This window comes from Phytophthora infestans, genomic scaffold (genome assembly GCF_000142945.1).
Source record: "Phytophthora infestans T30-4 supercont1.13 genomic scaffold, whole genome shotgun sequence".
Taxonomy (NCBI): domain Eukaryota; phylum Oomycota; class Peronosporomycetes; order Peronosporales; family Peronosporaceae; genus Phytophthora; species Phytophthora infestans.
Window position 1 is genome coordinate 1,541,463 of NW_003303746.1, and position 16,237 is coordinate 1,557,699.

A 16,237-nucleotide genomic window follows, 5' to 3' on the forward strand; every position below is an offset into this window, starting at 1 on the left:
CATCTCTGGAGACGAGAATGTGTGGGCGGACCTATTATCGAGATGGGGCTCTACACGCAAGACTATTTGCGCTATTAGACAGGTACCATTACCGTTCTTACCATAGCTCGACGATACCTTTGTGTGGCCAACATTGACGGAGATTGTTTCAGCGCAGAGTGTGGCCCCTCCACCGCCAGGTTTTACCCAGTCAAAGAAGGATTCTCTTCGAAAGACATAAAAGGCAGGATCTGGATTCCCGACGATGCTGCCCTGGAAATGCGGGTTTGTGTAGCTGAGCACTTTGGAATCGCTGGTCACAGAGGCAGTGGGGTGACTTTACAGCAGATTAGTGAGCGGTTTTGTGTGAAAAGGGATGAACCAAGACGTGGAGAATGTCGTCAAGCGTTGTTTGCACTGCGCGAGTACGCTAAGCGGTTCTCCTCAACAGCGCATGTTGGGTGAGGCTATGCACGCCGAGCAACCTAACGAGTTAAATCACTGGGGTTTCTTGTACATGGGGGAAAGTGACGTGGGTCAGACCTACGTACTGGTCATCAAAGACGACGCGTCCAACTTCGTGTGGCTAGTTCTTTGCAAGACGGCGGATGCGGATACTACTTTCACTGCTCTGCTCGACTGGCTTGCTCGCTTTGGAGTGCGTCGAACCTGGGTATGTGACCAGGGGACACATTTTCAAGAACAAGACGACAGAAGCGCTTCAACATGTACTTGGAGCGTACCACCACGTTACAACCGCCCGGTGCCCGTGGGAAATTGTACCATGGAGGTAGTAATGAGAGAAATCCTGCGCTGTTGCCGGGCTCTTCTCTCCGATTGGAAATTACAACCTAAAGAGTGGCCGCAGGTCTTTTAAATTATACAGTTAGTATTAAACAACGCGCCATCTCCATCACTGGGTGGTGTGGCGCCTGTGACGGCGATGACGGGTCTAAAGGCGATGGGCCTAGGCGACCTTATTGCTGTTCCGGGACCATTACAACGGACTACAGTAGAGAAGATAAAGAACACGCAGAGAAAACATATTGCCAAGCTGCAGCAAGCTTTAGCAGACATGCACAAACGAACTCGACAATCAAATTCCACCACCAGAGCGGCGGGGCGCAAAGGTCATGACAAAAAACAAGGCACTGCCATGGCCGAATTTAAGGTTGAAGATTTCATATTGTACGCAGACGTTTGGCAGCACACACGCAGCAAATTGCGTGTAAAGTGGTTTGGCTCGGCACAGGTGGTTGGCACCGTGTCAAATTGAATCTGTCCGATCCAAAACTTGATTATGGGTCAACGCAAAGAGGCCCATGCTAGCCGCCAAAATTTTACGCGGACTCCTCTCTTGACGTGACCGAGGATCGTTTGCTGCATATTGCACACAACAGCGAAGGGCATGTGGTGGACACCTTACTTAAGGCTCGCTACAATCAGCAAGAGAAGCGACATGAGATCAACGTGCATTGGCGTGGCCTTGACGCTATTGAAGACTCATGAGAGCCGGCAGGCTTTGTTGCAGGATGTACCAGTGGTCGTGAAGGCGTTCGCTCGTGAACACGGAAAGCAAAAACCGTGCGAGCAGTTCGTAACGCGCTTTATATCGCCTAGCAAGAACACTGGTGGATTGAGCAGCGACTCATGAGTAAGTCGCTTGCATTTCAGCAAAAGTTTCGGGGGGGGGAGTGTTGTAGCAGTAGCTACAGAGCACTGCCGTTACTGGGATCGTGCCCAGCAACAGCAGCACTCCAGAAGCTGGCAACGTGCAACTGCAACACGATGACCTCTCATGGAGCATGAATAGGAAACAATAGTGAATAGGTATATTACCAACACTCAATACATCTTACTTCTACATTTTCTTTGGTAGCGACACAACAATCGCTCACAAATACAATGCTACTGGAGTACTAATTTTTGGTTTGTTTGTAATTCAGTGCGTAGTACTGAAAATCTCGATCTTTTGTACCAATAACATTGGACTTATAATAAATAAAACTTGTAAATATACTACTGCATATAAACGTAAAAACGCAGACTATCTGCGTGTTCAGTACCAACTAAGTGGTGGTGAAATAGGACGTAGTACCAGACATCCGTTTTTCAATTTTCTCAAGTGACTAAGTAGGTATGGACATAGCATTACTTGGTTAACTGAGACTGGTACATTTCTAGCAACATAGTTATATTGTGCCAGCCTCTTGCTTAAACTACACGTAGCTTACAACGGGAGGGCAGTTGATTTTTTGTGCTCGTTCTGAAAAAAAGTTAAAATTGTTGTAAATACAAATATTTATGACTTAAAGAAAAAAAATGAATTATTTAATCGTACCGTTGGGACAGACAAGCAATAAAAGAATGGCCCAAAGTGCAGCCGAGAGAGACGACGACTGCTTCATGCGCATAAAAAAAAAGAAGCCACGAGGTGTTGCAGCATGTACAGCCAATACAAGTTGGTTTAAGCGAAAGCGACAAGAATCGCTATTGGGCCACTTGCTGAGAGTATTCTGGATAAGGTGGCGTTGATAAGTAACGAGCTGGAGATATTACGACCCTGTGATAATTATACGAAGCATCCAAAACTTGCACTAGCTTATTGCCAGTGGTAAATTTTACCACTGCTGCGGATGCCAATTCCGGTGCCGACTTCTCGGATTGGGCTTCCTAGCAACATTCACGCAACACTTATCACAGAACTATCGGGGGGCGGGGGCGCACCGCCAATGTAATAAAATTGTCCAGAGTACTATACTGCATGTACAAACCTGTTTCTAAGAACGCATTTTAAGTGACGGATTTCTTCCGAGTGCCTTCTTTCTCGTCCAGACTGACCACTTATCGAATTCATCCCAGCATTATCACTTTCATAAAGTGCAATCTAGATGTATCTGTAAATTGCCAAATTCAGAAATTATGATTGGCCAAATAAACACAACGTCTCTTTTCAGCAATTCAGCAATGGACACAATTGTAAATCCGTTCGCCACCCCACGTCGCCTGCTTGGAGGCCGAAAGCGCCGCGCGGAAGACTGTAACGACATCGAGAGCCCCGCGTTCTTCACTGCCAATGACTTTGCATCATTTTCCGTCCGTGGCGATGCCCACGAGTCGAGCCTTTATGAAGCACTGGAGACCCGTCGACGGACCATTCTCACGCCTGTTAATGAGCCGAATTCTACCTCAAAACGCTCTGCAGCAATGCAAATCAAGCAGCAGTCCAAACATCTGGTAAAACTACTTGTTGAGGCCATTGAAAGCCGTCGGATTCGAGCTCCGGAGAAGATTTTGGAGCTTGACAATGCGCGTCGAAGGGTCTCTGGCTTCTCCGTCGTTCAACATGAACGGTACCTCATGCTGCAGCGCAAGCTCTTCCAAGCTCAACAGGTACATAATACATATTTTTTTACTGGTAATAGAGAAGGAAAAGCTGACGGAATGGTTGTCCTTGGAGAGTAGCGTGGACTTCCAGAGGTGCTGGCTCTCTCCCAAGATGAGGCTACACAGTGGCAGCAAATGAAAGCGGAGGTTGAGTTGGAACAAGTGGGTTTTTGCAGGATGATGGCGAGAAGCCTGGCTGCTGAATGTGCTTTTAACGAGGCGCACATACCGCCAGCTGTGAAGTCGTGGGTGAGTGTGATGGTGCAGTGAGTTGATGAGGAATGATGGTGCTAATTGAGTGAATGCTGAGTGTTTGCAGTACAATGCGATGTTGACGCAGTGTTGGAACGACATCTATCGTCTGTATCCACGATGGTTTGAGCCATGCGTGGCAGTTAAGCTGCCTAGTGGCAGTGCTCCTGATGGAAATGGCTCTATTGTGGCGACGGCAAAAGAGGTCGCTGCTCGAGGCACGTGTTGCGTCATTGACCTGCGCAAACTTGTGGCCGGTCAGCCGCTTCTACACGCTGTGGGTGATAGCGGAGGGCTGAACGTTGTGTCTCCTCGCCAAGCCATTTCGGCGGATCCTCAGGCTGAACAGTTGATGGAGAAGTACGACTGCGATGTAGCCATCTCTTCGTCCACTTTGGTCACTCTCTTTGACAGCGATACGTCCACTCGCTTCGCCCACGTGGTACGTTTACGATAGATTTTTCTGTACTAACTCACTAAAAGTACTGACACGTGTGGACCATGCAGCCTGTAGGGTGGGGGATCCCCTTGAAAAGCCGAGCAATCATTCGCGATGGAGCGGCGATTACGAAAAAGCGGCTCTTTCTGGACCGTCCATTGCCAGGAAGCAGTCCAAGCACGCGAGACAAAGTAACGGAAGCTGGACGCGCTGCATTACTGTCCCGCTTTGAGGTGAGATTGCTGCGTTTAAGTCAAAGCCAAGCATAAAAAAGTCTAACTTCTATTCATCTAGAGTGAATCTGTTGTTGGAGGATCAACAGGCGGACGAACAGCGTATCATGTCTGGCAACTTGATGACAAGCGGATTCTTGTGCGCAGTACCACACACGTAGGCGTGGTTGTACCTACATCGTCGGAGAGTTCATCACAAGATCAGCAGACCACGACGGCGCCGTTGAGCGTGTTTGTGAAGCCAGATTATCATTTACTGGGAATTGAAGAACTGCTGACAACGAGCGAGAGATGTCGCTTCTGGCTGCATTCATGGCTTCGAGGTGGTTCAGCCGTTCTAGTGGCTCGAGTGGATCCCAAGAACGACGCGGTTACCTCGTGGAAGAATTATTCTCCTGCGTCGCTCGTCTACGGAGACAGTGCCCAGCAATCACTCCCCCTCGAGTACTTTGAGTAGGTCGCTGAAATGTTTTTTTTTTTACATGGAACTAATTATTTTTTAATGCTGAATAGTCCTTCCGTGAAATTTCAGTGGCTTGCGACGCTGTTTGCAACATTGGGAGATGTCCCTGTGGGGAATTATCTTTTGCGACCACAAGACGGATACGGCCAAAGCACGTTTGGCAAGAAACGTGGCGGGGTGGAAGTCCTGATGGCTGCTGCCGAAGCTGCCACCGAGTCGACAGTCGTGGATTTGTACAGCTTCATGCCAACGACTGCGAGTACTGAACCAGCGTCCGCGTTATCGACGCCCGACGTGGTGTCTACTGTATGTCCCGTTCTTCCGTCGTGGAATCTCCGTGACCGTATCCCGTACACGTACCAGACAGGCATGTACTGTCTTCCTTTCTTTCTGGAGGGAATGTGTCCGAGTGTTTCCAAGGGCGAAGGCTGTGACCTCGCTCACTTGCGTCTTCCAGAGCAACAAACGGCAAGCTTAAAGAAACCAGGGAAGGCGAAACGATGGGGCTTTGAGAACTACACGAAGGTGCTGAAGAAGGCGACGCGCGCCAACTTTGAGATTCTGAATCGACCGAAGTGGGTGACACTGCACTACGCCTTCTGCGGAGAAGACAAGACGCCGCCTGCTGTGTCGAGCGTCACCGACGTACACGCACCAGTTCATTGTTTTAAACCCCCAGGAGGGTGCTCGCTACCCCATTTTACTCTGCACCAGATCCTGGAACGACTTGCAGACGACCTACTGCGTAAGGGTCGAGGAAAGCGACGGGCACAGAAGAAGGAAAACCGCAAGCAACACAAGACAGCAGAGCCACACTCGAGTACTTAAGTAACCAAAGGGTTAAGTAATCGTGAGCGTGAGCTAGTTCATGTTCAATAACTGCGACTTGAGGCATGTTGCGAGCTACAAGGAGCCCGAGACGAACTCCCCACACTTTCTTAGGTCCGGATGTCCAGCAACGGAACCATTCGGTCTGTAGGCGACAATTTCAGCAGATCCACTTCACGACCGAAGAAACTCTAATAGTTTCTTCTGTTCCACATGCCATACAGTATCGACCCCCCCCCCACCCAGCCCTCGGCCAAGGCTCTGTAAATCCTAGCATACTCTAAGCTGCTTCCAGACTGCCTCGGTGCGATTCCCGCAAGGGCTTTTCGTATTGAAAAAAAAAAAAACTTTCGTGCAGCACAAAAGGGTTTTGTGCACTTTCGTGCACTTGCTTTCAGCATTTAATTTCGTGAATAGCCCAGACCCGCGAGCATCACTGATGAGCGTCCTGGTGTACTTACAAAGTCACCCAAGATCCTGCAAGAAGCCAATGGCCTGGTACGGCTTGCACCGCGTGAGGCTTGGCTTCAGCATGGCGGCTGTTCGAGGCTAGGATTATCGACGTGGAATCATTCATGTAAATAGTCAAGAATAATCCTGGCGACACAATCTAACTTAAATAAATATTCATGTACGAGAAGATTTGTTGAGGACGTGGGAAGATATAAACGTGGGGCTGTCGTATAACCAGGATTTAATCCTGTTGTATCCAGGACTACTGTAAGTCCTGGTCACAGATTCGTACTGTAATGAATATACCATTTAGCATGATAAATCAGGTATTTGGCCATGATTTAATCCTGGCAACCGACTTGAAGTCTGGATTCCTGTCTGCAAATGCGATCGAAGAGATCTTTCTCACAACGACGAAGCCCTATCAATGCTGCTTCTACGAAAAGCTCGATGTCAGATTTACTGAGTTGCAAGGTAAAGCAAACTTGAATTCAATGAAGTTAAAAACATGTATTAAATGTAGTTAATGCAAGCGAGACTTACAACCACCACAATTAGCTTGTCGACGTCGCGATAATGATGGAAGGGATTTCTTCGTCATTGTTCCTACTGTCTTCATCGCTTGGGGCCTTCGTTTTTTTTTCTCGTCGTCGTCTGCGTCGGGTGTTGCTGCATCAGAAGCGTCTTTCAAAGGAAGTAGACGAGCCTTCAGCAAATAGAAAAATAACTCGACGCGACGTTTCGTGAGCGATTTGTCACTCCTATTCAAGAAAGGCCTTACAGAGAAACTTCCAGCACATGTACACCCGTCGAACTGGATGGGGTTGTTTTGCGCGATCACGTCAGGAGAAACTTGGTGATTGTGCCAAAAAAAACATTCTTGACCTGTAATTTTCCACGAGCGAGATTTTACTGTACCACGAAACGAAACTGGGAATTCGTAAGACGGATATGCTGTCTGGGACGGCTTCCTTCGCTGCGGGACTTCCTTTTCCTCCATTCATGAGTGGAAATATACGTCCGCTGGTACGGGTCGTAGCCGTCGGGCACAAACTGGGACTCGCCTTTACCCTTTTTCGTTATCTTGAGCCTCTTGTTGCGTTCTGCTCTGGACATGGTCTCCTTTACTGGTATTACTTGCAGCGTCCGTTGGCAGTAGTCCTCAAAATATTCTTGCCAAGCTTTCCAACTGCCGTGATACTTCACCGGCGGGTACACAGACGTAATTGCAGCGTCATCATCGTCCGCTCCATCTGTTTCCGATGGATGCCCCGCCTCTACATATTCCTTCGCCTCTCCTGACCTTCTGATTCATCCATTTCCCCGTCACTGTTGCGATTCTGGACGGTTTTGCTCTCTCCACCTTCCAAAGGGCTATCTCCGCCTCCAACTAGAGGTCCAGGTGGCGCCACTTGGCCTCCCCACAGCGTATTGGAAAGGCCCGGTCCTCGACATCGGGACAGGAGCCGTCGTTCGCCGGCGCGTCCGCGAGCGCCGGCTGCATTAGCGGTAACCACGTCATGGAGCATCTTTTGTGGAGGCGGCACAAAATAAAATGAAATGCTTTCGATTTTTTTTAATTCGGAAATAGGAGAGCGGTAATGTATTTTATTTTGATCATGGACGAGGACATGAGTGTGTTTCCATGTAAAAAATCCTGGCCTGCAACGGTTCCCCTTCAGCATTCGTATTCAGTCACAAAAACTATTCAGAACTGAATTTTGATTTTACGAAATTTGATTTTACAAAATTGACCACGTCGGGGCCAATGCCTAAAGCAACCGGACGCAGTTGCTCCGAAATTGCCCTTTTAAACTAGATTTACTAGAATCTAGTAGATTTAGTTTAGAGATCATGACATTTACTAAAAACAGGGTACGAGGACAGATTCCAGACATTGCCAAGTTCTTTTTTTTTACGAGGTCAGCGACTCGGATGGCGAAGTTGTGTTCACTTGCATTAAGTTCATATCTACACCAGATCTACATGAGCACAGCGATGGATGACTGGATTCAAAAATCTCTACCTGCGGAATCAACACGGTAGAAACGGAATGTATCAGTTGCATATTGTAGGTAATTTTGCAATTTGGTATTGCAGTGTCGTTTAACCCTGCACTTGAGTATTGCAATTTCAGGTCGTTGTGCAATTAAGTATTTGTATTTCGATGGTGCAACAGTTGGTCATTTTAGTAGCAATACTTTTCCGGTGGATATACCAAAAAAAATTCCAATGCCTGAGATCTAGGACAGCCGGATTCTATGCAGCAATGCTTATAAACTTCAACGTCTCACTGTATATGTAATAAATCTCCTTATCGTTCAGGGGCTTGTGTATGTTGTGTCACTGAAGGCAAACGTTGAAATTGCCTCACTTTGCTGGCGCTAGTGCTTGCAAGGATGCCAAATGAGGATCGGATACGCCCTGGCAAATACTACACGATCTCTACGACGGTGTCTACATAACTAGCGACTATGCTACTATGCCAACTAGAAAGTCTCCATACCTCGTAGAAAAAATATTTTGATGTGCTTTTATTAGGGACAGTCGAACATTGCAAAGAACGTGCTCAGAACCCCCTTCGAAATACGCTTACATTTTTGACAACGACCTGTTTACTTTCAAAGTGAGCCACCTCCGGAGGTGGCTAACATTTAAAATGAGCTAGCCCTTTTTATTTGGCGACCCATACCGTCCATGTTTTTAAAAAGGCTTAGGTAAGTGAAAATATTTAGATTTCCCATGTTAGCCCATGGTTTACCATGTTTCCGATAATAAAATACCAGCATGGTAAAACATGGCCATAATATATTACGGTGATGGAAACTTGCCCAAATCAGGTTACCAGGACGACACGAAAAATGAAGACTGAGGAAGATGGCTGAGAGTTGGCACAAAGTAAACTTTTGAAACCATGGCGAAAACATGGTGAAAACGTGTCGAGAACATGCAAAGCAATGAAGAGTGAATTGATGAAGTTATTGAAGATTTTTATGCGTATTCTGAGCTGGTGTGTGAGCTGCCGTCAAATACTGGTCGTGGGTGCTCTCTAAACTAACACACGCCATCCGTTTACATTCTATATAGGTGTAGTAGGTCTTAGCGATAAGACTACTGCTAGGGAAGCTGGCGCTTCCTGGTAAACCCAAAAGTCTATTGTGAGTCTTCTAGAGTAGAATCTCTAATGTCCATTCAGTGCCAAGCACACTCTATGCCTTGGCTGTGTTGTCCTAACCCCTAACTAGCCAGCTCGGCATCGCCTTCCTGTGCTTTGCCCTGTGTGAGTGGGTGAAGGCTTGCCATTGAATTATCCACCACTACACTGCCCTCCCAAGCACTTGTCCACTCACGGTCCTTCGTGCTGCACGTTCTGTTGTGCTTTCAGTGACGGTTGGTCTGTTGACCTAGGCTTGAGCTTTGTTTCAGCGGCAATGTGCTGTTCGAACTTTCTGTTGTTCGTAGTAGCTGCATACTCTGTCAGCAGCACTGGTATATCCCTGCTCAGCTGCTTGGTTGATTCCCACGAGTCTTCGATCGACTCGAGCCCTTTCCAGCTAACCAGCACTTCATAGTCTTTTTTATCCTTATTCCAGCGCGTCTCTTTCAATTTCTCCACCGATAGTACAATACCTTGAGCTGCGTCGTGATCTCGCAGCTCTTCGCTGACCAACAGTGACTTATCAGCGTAGAATTTTAGTCGCGAAGGGTGGACGTCAGTCTCGTCTCCTGTCAGCAAATGGCGAACACGAAAAGAGTGTTGGTCCGCCCCTGAGCGAGGTTCAGCCTTCTTACGGCGCTTCCGGTGCGGCTGCGGCTTCGCCGGAGACTCACACTTCTTCGTTTCCGGAGAGTCATAGCGTTCAGATGAACTGCTGATCCGTGGTTGTCTCCCCAGCGCGACACCATGTCCGCCCAAACATTCGATTCCCCGTCAATATGCTCCACTTCGTATCTGTACTCAATTAACTTAGTAGACCATCGCACAAATTTGCCCCGAATGTGTTTTTTTACTTCTTTTCCAGGTGCAAATACGTAGACCAAGTTCCGGTGGTCACAGTAATGCTTAAAACCACCTTCGCGCAAGAGTAAATAGCTTAATTTCTCGCAAGCGCACACGATCGGGTAAGCTTCTCTTTATATTATGGACCAGTTGTATTGCGATCGAGTAAAGCTTCCACTCAGACAAACTAAAAGTTCGTGTGGCTGCTCGTACACTTCTTTTCCAGGTAGCCATTCCACCACTTGACTGGCCACAACACTCCAACCCACATCGGAGGCATCTGTCAGCAGGCACATCGTTGCGCCTTCCTTCTGAGAACGCTAACGTAGCGCTCATAGTCAACATTTCCTTCATTGAGTCGTATGCTAGTCGTTGTTGTTTAGTAAGTCCCACTGCAATCCCTGCTGCAACACGTTTCGTCCTCCTGGAAGCTCGCGCTAACGCAGTGTCCAACGCATCTTGAAGTGGACGGGCTTTCCGGGCGTAGTCGACGAGCGAATCCCTCATCCAATTCGTTGCGCATAAAAATTGTTGCAGCTCTGCCGCTGTCGTTGGGTAAGGCAGCGCTTGAATTCTATCCGGGTCATGATGAATTTCATCGCCATTGATTAATTTCCCACACCATCGCACCTCTTGTTCAAATTGGCGATAAATGTAAAGTGTGCATCATCTGTAAGCTGAAGTCTGTTTAAGGAATATTTACACGAGCTACAAAACTTCGGTTAGTTGTAATTGACAGTGATGTCGCAGGTTCAAAGAGAAACCTCCGCGAATTTTGACAAATATGATCATCCAATGCATATCTTATATGGAATGATTTTTAAGTGCTCAAGTCGATTAATTTACGTTTTGAGGTGAAAACCTTGGCTTGGAATCTGAGTATTAGAAATAGAGTAGTTTTGGGTTGGAAGGACTTGTAAATATCTGGATATAAAATCCATGAAACAACGTCCTACTAATAAGTATTGTTGAAAGGCACGTCAACATGTAGTCATCTACCGCTGATTACGACGTACAGGCAAGGCACACGCACCACACAGAAGACTATTGGTCGGTGGCACCATGCTCGTTCAGGTGGCTCTGCGATTGGTGGCATGCAGCACTCTTCAGCGTGCTGCCCAAGACTTTACCCTTTTGCTACAGGCTAGATGTAGATCAGCTCGAACTAGGACCACAAGTAGCTAGCGCACGATTAATCTCACTCTTTAAATTTCCAACAACTCAACAGGTTATGAGACCAAGGCGCTTCGACGAAGAGTACCATGAAGAAGCCCGACGACCTGCTCCGTTCCGACAATTACTTCCATTGGGAGTTTAATATGAGGATGACATTCGCACGAAAGGGCCTCGGGGACCATCTCACCGTCGTGAAGCAAGAACACGAGATGACTGAGGCGTGGAGGTTGAGTGACCAGAATGCGCTGGCACTCATCGCTCAGAGGGTGTCTCTAAAACACCAGACCAGGATACGCACTGCTGTTACAGCGAAGCAAGCGTGGGACACACTGAAGGAGTACTACAGCCGCTCTACCCTGCAGAATCGCGTGACGATGACCCGCAGACTGCACGAGTTTGCAATGGAGCCAGGACAAACTATGGCCACGCATCTTGACCGATTCAACGAGTTGGAAACGGCGCTGGAGGCTGTTGGCGATGGGATAGATGACGCACGGCAACTGGTAGTGTTGCTCGGCAGCTTGCCTACTGAGTACAGCACCATAGTGTCGAATTTCGAGAATACCCGAAACGTAACTCTCATCGAAGTGAAGGAGAAGCATCGAGGAACCGCTCCACATATGCTCGTAAATGGTGTACATTGAAGTATCTACCGACACATTCCAGCTTTGCATCACGTCCCCGGTGCAATGTGCCACCACAAGGAGCAGCTGTACGAGATCGGTAGCTTTGCGGGGGATCCACATCTTGTCTTTGATAAACCAACCCTGCTCGGCATTGCCTACAGCTACAGCTGGTCGAGACGCTGCATGCTGCCGCTGCATCTCAATTATCACGGTGACCGACGGCCAAATGAAATCCGGATCGTCGAGCGGACGAAGGTGATGTTGATGTGACTGTGTATGCACCAGCTTATCACCTGAGCGAGGTTCAGCCTTCTTACGGCGCTTCCGGTGCGGCTGCGGCTTCGCCGGAGACTCACACTTCTTCGTTTCCGGAGAGTCATAGCGTTCAGATGAACTGCTGATCCGTGGTTGTCTCCCCAGCGCGACACCATGTCCGCCCAAACATTCGATTCCCCGTCAATATGCTCCACTTCGTATCTGTACTCAATTAACTTAGTAGACCATCGCACAAATTTGCCCCGAATGTGTTTTTTTACTTCTTTTCCAGGTGCAAATACGTAGACCAAGTTCCGGTGGTCACAGTAATGCTTAAAACCACCTTCGCGCAAGAGTAAATAGCTTAATTTCTCGCAAGCGCACACGATCGGGTAAGCTTCTCTTTATATTATGGACCAGTTGTATTGCGATCGAGTAAAGCTTCCACTCAGACAAACTAAAAGTTCGTGTGGCTGCTCGTACACTTCTTTTCCAGGTAGCCATTCCACCACTTGACTGGCCACAACACTCCAACCCACATCGGAGGCATCTGTCAGCAGGCACATCGTTGCGCCTTCCTTCTGAGAACGCTAACGTAGCGCTCATAGTCAACATTTCCTTCATTGAGTCGTATGCTAGTCGTTGTTGTTTAGTAAGTTCCACTGCAATCCCTGCTGCAACACGTTTCGTCCTCCTGGAAGCTCGCGCTAACGCAGTGTCCAACGCATCTTGAAGTGGACGGGCTTTCCGGGCGTAGTCGACGAGCGAATCCCTCATCCAATTCGTTGCGCATAAAAATTGTTGCAGCTCTGCCGCTGTCGTTGGGTAAGGCAGCGCTTGAATTCTATCCGGGTCATGATGAATTTCATCGCCATTGATTAATTTCCCACACCATCGCACCTCTTGTTCAAATTGGCGATAAATGTAAAGTGTGCATCATCTGTAAGCTGAAGTCTGTTTAAGGAATATTTACACGAGCTACAAAACTTCGGTTAGTTGTAATTGACAGTGATGTCGCAGGTTCAAAGAGAAACCTCCGCGAATTTTGACAAATATGATCATCCAATGCATATCTTATATGGAATAATTTTTAAGTGCTCAAGTCGATTAATTTACGTTTTGAGGTGAAAACCTTGGCTTGGAATCTGAGTATTAGAAATAGAGTAGTTTTGGGTTGGAAGGACTTGTAAATATCTGGATATAAAATCCATGAAACAACGTCCTACTAATAAGTATTGTTGAGAGGCACGTCAACATGTAGTCATCTACCGCTGATTACGACGTACAGGCAAGGCACACGCACCACACAGAAGACTATTGGTCGGTGGCACCATGCTCGTTCAGGTGGCTCTGCGATTGGTGGCATGCAGCACTCTTCAGCGTGCTGCCCAAGACTTTACCCTTTTGCTACAGGCTAGATGTAGATCAGCTCGAACTAGGACCACAAGTAGCTAGCGCACGATTAATCTCACTCTTTAAATTTCCAACAACTCAACAGGTTATGAGACCAAGGCGCTTCGACGAAGAGTACCATGAAGAAGCCCGACGACCTGCTCCGTTCCGACAATTACTTCCATTGGGAGTTTAATATGAGGATGACATTCGCACGAAAGGGCCTCGGGGACCATCTCACCGTCGTGAAGCAAGAACACGAGATGACTGAGGCGTGGAGGTTGAGTGACCAGAATGCGCTGGCACTCATCGCTCAGAGGGTGTCTCTAAAACACCAGACCAGGATACGCACTGCTGTTACAGCGAAGCAAGCGTGGGACACACTGAAGGAGTACTACAGCCGCTCTACCCTGCAGAATCGCGTGACGATGACCCGCAGACTGCACGAGTTTGCAATGGAGCCAGGACAAACTATGGCCACGCATCTTGACCGATTCAACGAGTTGGAAACGGCGCTGGAGGCTGTTGGCGATGGGATAGATGACGCACGGCAACTGGTAGTGTTGCTCGGCAGCCTGCCTACTGAGTACAGCACCATAGTGTCGAATTTCGAGAATACCCGAAGCGTAACTCTCATCGAAGTGAAGGAGAAGTTGCATAAGGAGCACGACAAGCAAGCAACTCAAGAGTCGGAAGAGGTGGCATTTAAGGCCCGCCCTAACTCACGAACAAAGTCGAAGGTGCAGCCGAGGGCTATTAAGAAATTCGGTGGTCCATCCAAAAATAAATTTGGTGGCAAGTGCTTTGCTTGTGGAAAGCGTGGGCACAAGGAGGCAGACTGCAGAAGTTCTCACCAGAATGGCGGCGACGAGACTCTGTTCATGGTTCACCAAGGGGGTGGTGAAGGGTGGCTGATTGACAGCGGTGCATCTTCGCACATGTCGCCGAAAAAGGAGGATTTTGTCACGTACCGACCACTCAAGAAATCTATCCGAGTAACCGTCGCAGATGGTGCTGTAATGGAGGCGGTGGGTATTGAGAACATCCACATTCGAGGTTACCAAGACCAACGAATCGTTGTGCAGAATGCACTTCATATTCCGAAGCTCGATCGTCGTTTACTGTCTGTACCGCGAATCACTTCTCGGTCACTCGTAGTGAAGTCTGGAGCCACGTTTTGCAGGTTCATGCGAGGAAATAAGACGATTCTTAAGGTGCCAAAGGTGGGCAAAGCTTACGATCTTGATGTTGAGCCCGAACGAGCTGCTGTCGTGAAGCACAAACCCGTTTCGACGCAGTGGGAGTTATGGCATGCTCGTATGGGTCATGCTTCGAAAGCTCGCATCTTGAGTACCCTTAAGGCCACAGCAGGATTGCCGTCGATCACCGCGAGAGGCGGCGAATTGTGCTCAGGCTGCATGAAAGGGAAGCACACGGTAAGTAGCTTTCCGGGGAGCACAGGTGCGGTGAAGACAAGTCGCGTTCTCGAGCTCGTCCACAGTGATCTGATGGGCCCGATGAAAACAGCATCGAGTGGCGGATCGAAGTATATACTTCTGTTTGTCGACGATTACTCCCGTTACATTGTTGGCTTCTTTTTGAAGAAGAAGAGCGAGGTGGCGAACTGCTTTCGGAAATACAAGGCCCTCGTAGAGAATCGGTTTGGCCACCAAATCAAGGCGGTCAGGTCGGACAACGGCACAGAGTACGTCAACAAGACGTTTGACGGTATCTGCAGAGCAAGTGACATTGTTCACCAGCTGACGACACCGTACACTCCCCAGCAAAACGGCTTAGCAGAACGCACAAACAGAGCTGTGATGGAAATGGCTCGCTCCATGCTGCATCACAAGCGCGTAAGTTACAAGTGGTGGGCGGAAGCGGTGAACACCGCAATCTACCTGATCAACCGTTTCGTGGACAATGTGAATCCCCACGTGACGCCATACGAGATCTGTCATGGCAAACGCCCAAGTTTGGATCATCTACGAGTTTTTGGCTTCATTGGCTACGCGCATGTACACAAGGAAAAGCGTACTAAACTTGACGCTAAGAGCTACAAGTGCATGCTGATCGGATACGCAGAGCAGGCAAAAGCGTATCGCGTCGTCGACTTGGAGACAGGGAAGGTGAAACTCAGTCGATCATTAGCGCTAGATGAGCGTGAAGTTGATGGTGTCTACGCTGAAGCTCCTCGTGACAGACCAATTGAGTACATTGTGTGGAAAGACGTGGACGATGAACTTATGCAACCAGAGCTGAACGCCGGCAGCATCGACGTGGACATGGACCCTGCAGAAGCGGAAGGAGTCACGGACAATGTCATTACCATGGAAGATGTCCAAGAAGCCCCAGCTCAAGTTGCTGCACTTCCCGTCCCAGACGGCATTCCTGCTCTTCCTTCCACTAGCCCCGCCGCTCCGAGGCAATTACCAGCTCCAGAACCTTCTCAACGCCAGCTGTTATGCTTTTCATCCCACGGAGAGCCGCCGTGTTAGTAACCAGTACACGACAAGTATTGTGTCTTACAGCGGATCGGGCAACCGAAGTGACTATCGTGCTAGAGATTCCGTCGTCGCAAATGAGAGCGATTCGGGCACGATGGTGGTTTATGATGGCAGTCACGACAATGAATTGGAGACAGGAGATCGACCATCAAAGCGATCACGGACGGAAACAGCCCTTATTGCAGGAGAAGTTGCGTTTGCTGCAGATGTTCCTTGCACTTTTGATGAAGCTATTACTGGACCCGAC

The 16,237-nt window shown here is 48.4% G+C and overlaps 1 protein-coding gene across 1 annotated transcript; it reads left to right on the forward strand.

Moving 5' to 3' along the window:
- Nucleotides 1-2,946: 2,946 nt before the first annotated feature.
- On the forward strand, nt 2,947-4,951 carry PITG_08381 (uncharacterized protein; the record flags this gene model as incomplete). Its single annotated transcript, XM_002903722.1, has 5 exons — nt 2,947-3,372; nt 3,445-3,627; nt 3,686-4,060; nt 4,126-4,290; nt 4,352-4,951. 5 exons carry the CDS (start codon nt 2,947-2,949, stop codon nt 4,745-4,747), a joined length of 1,545 nt encoding a protein of 514 aa, XP_002903768.1.
- Nucleotides 4,952-16,237: the final 11,286 nt, after the last annotated feature.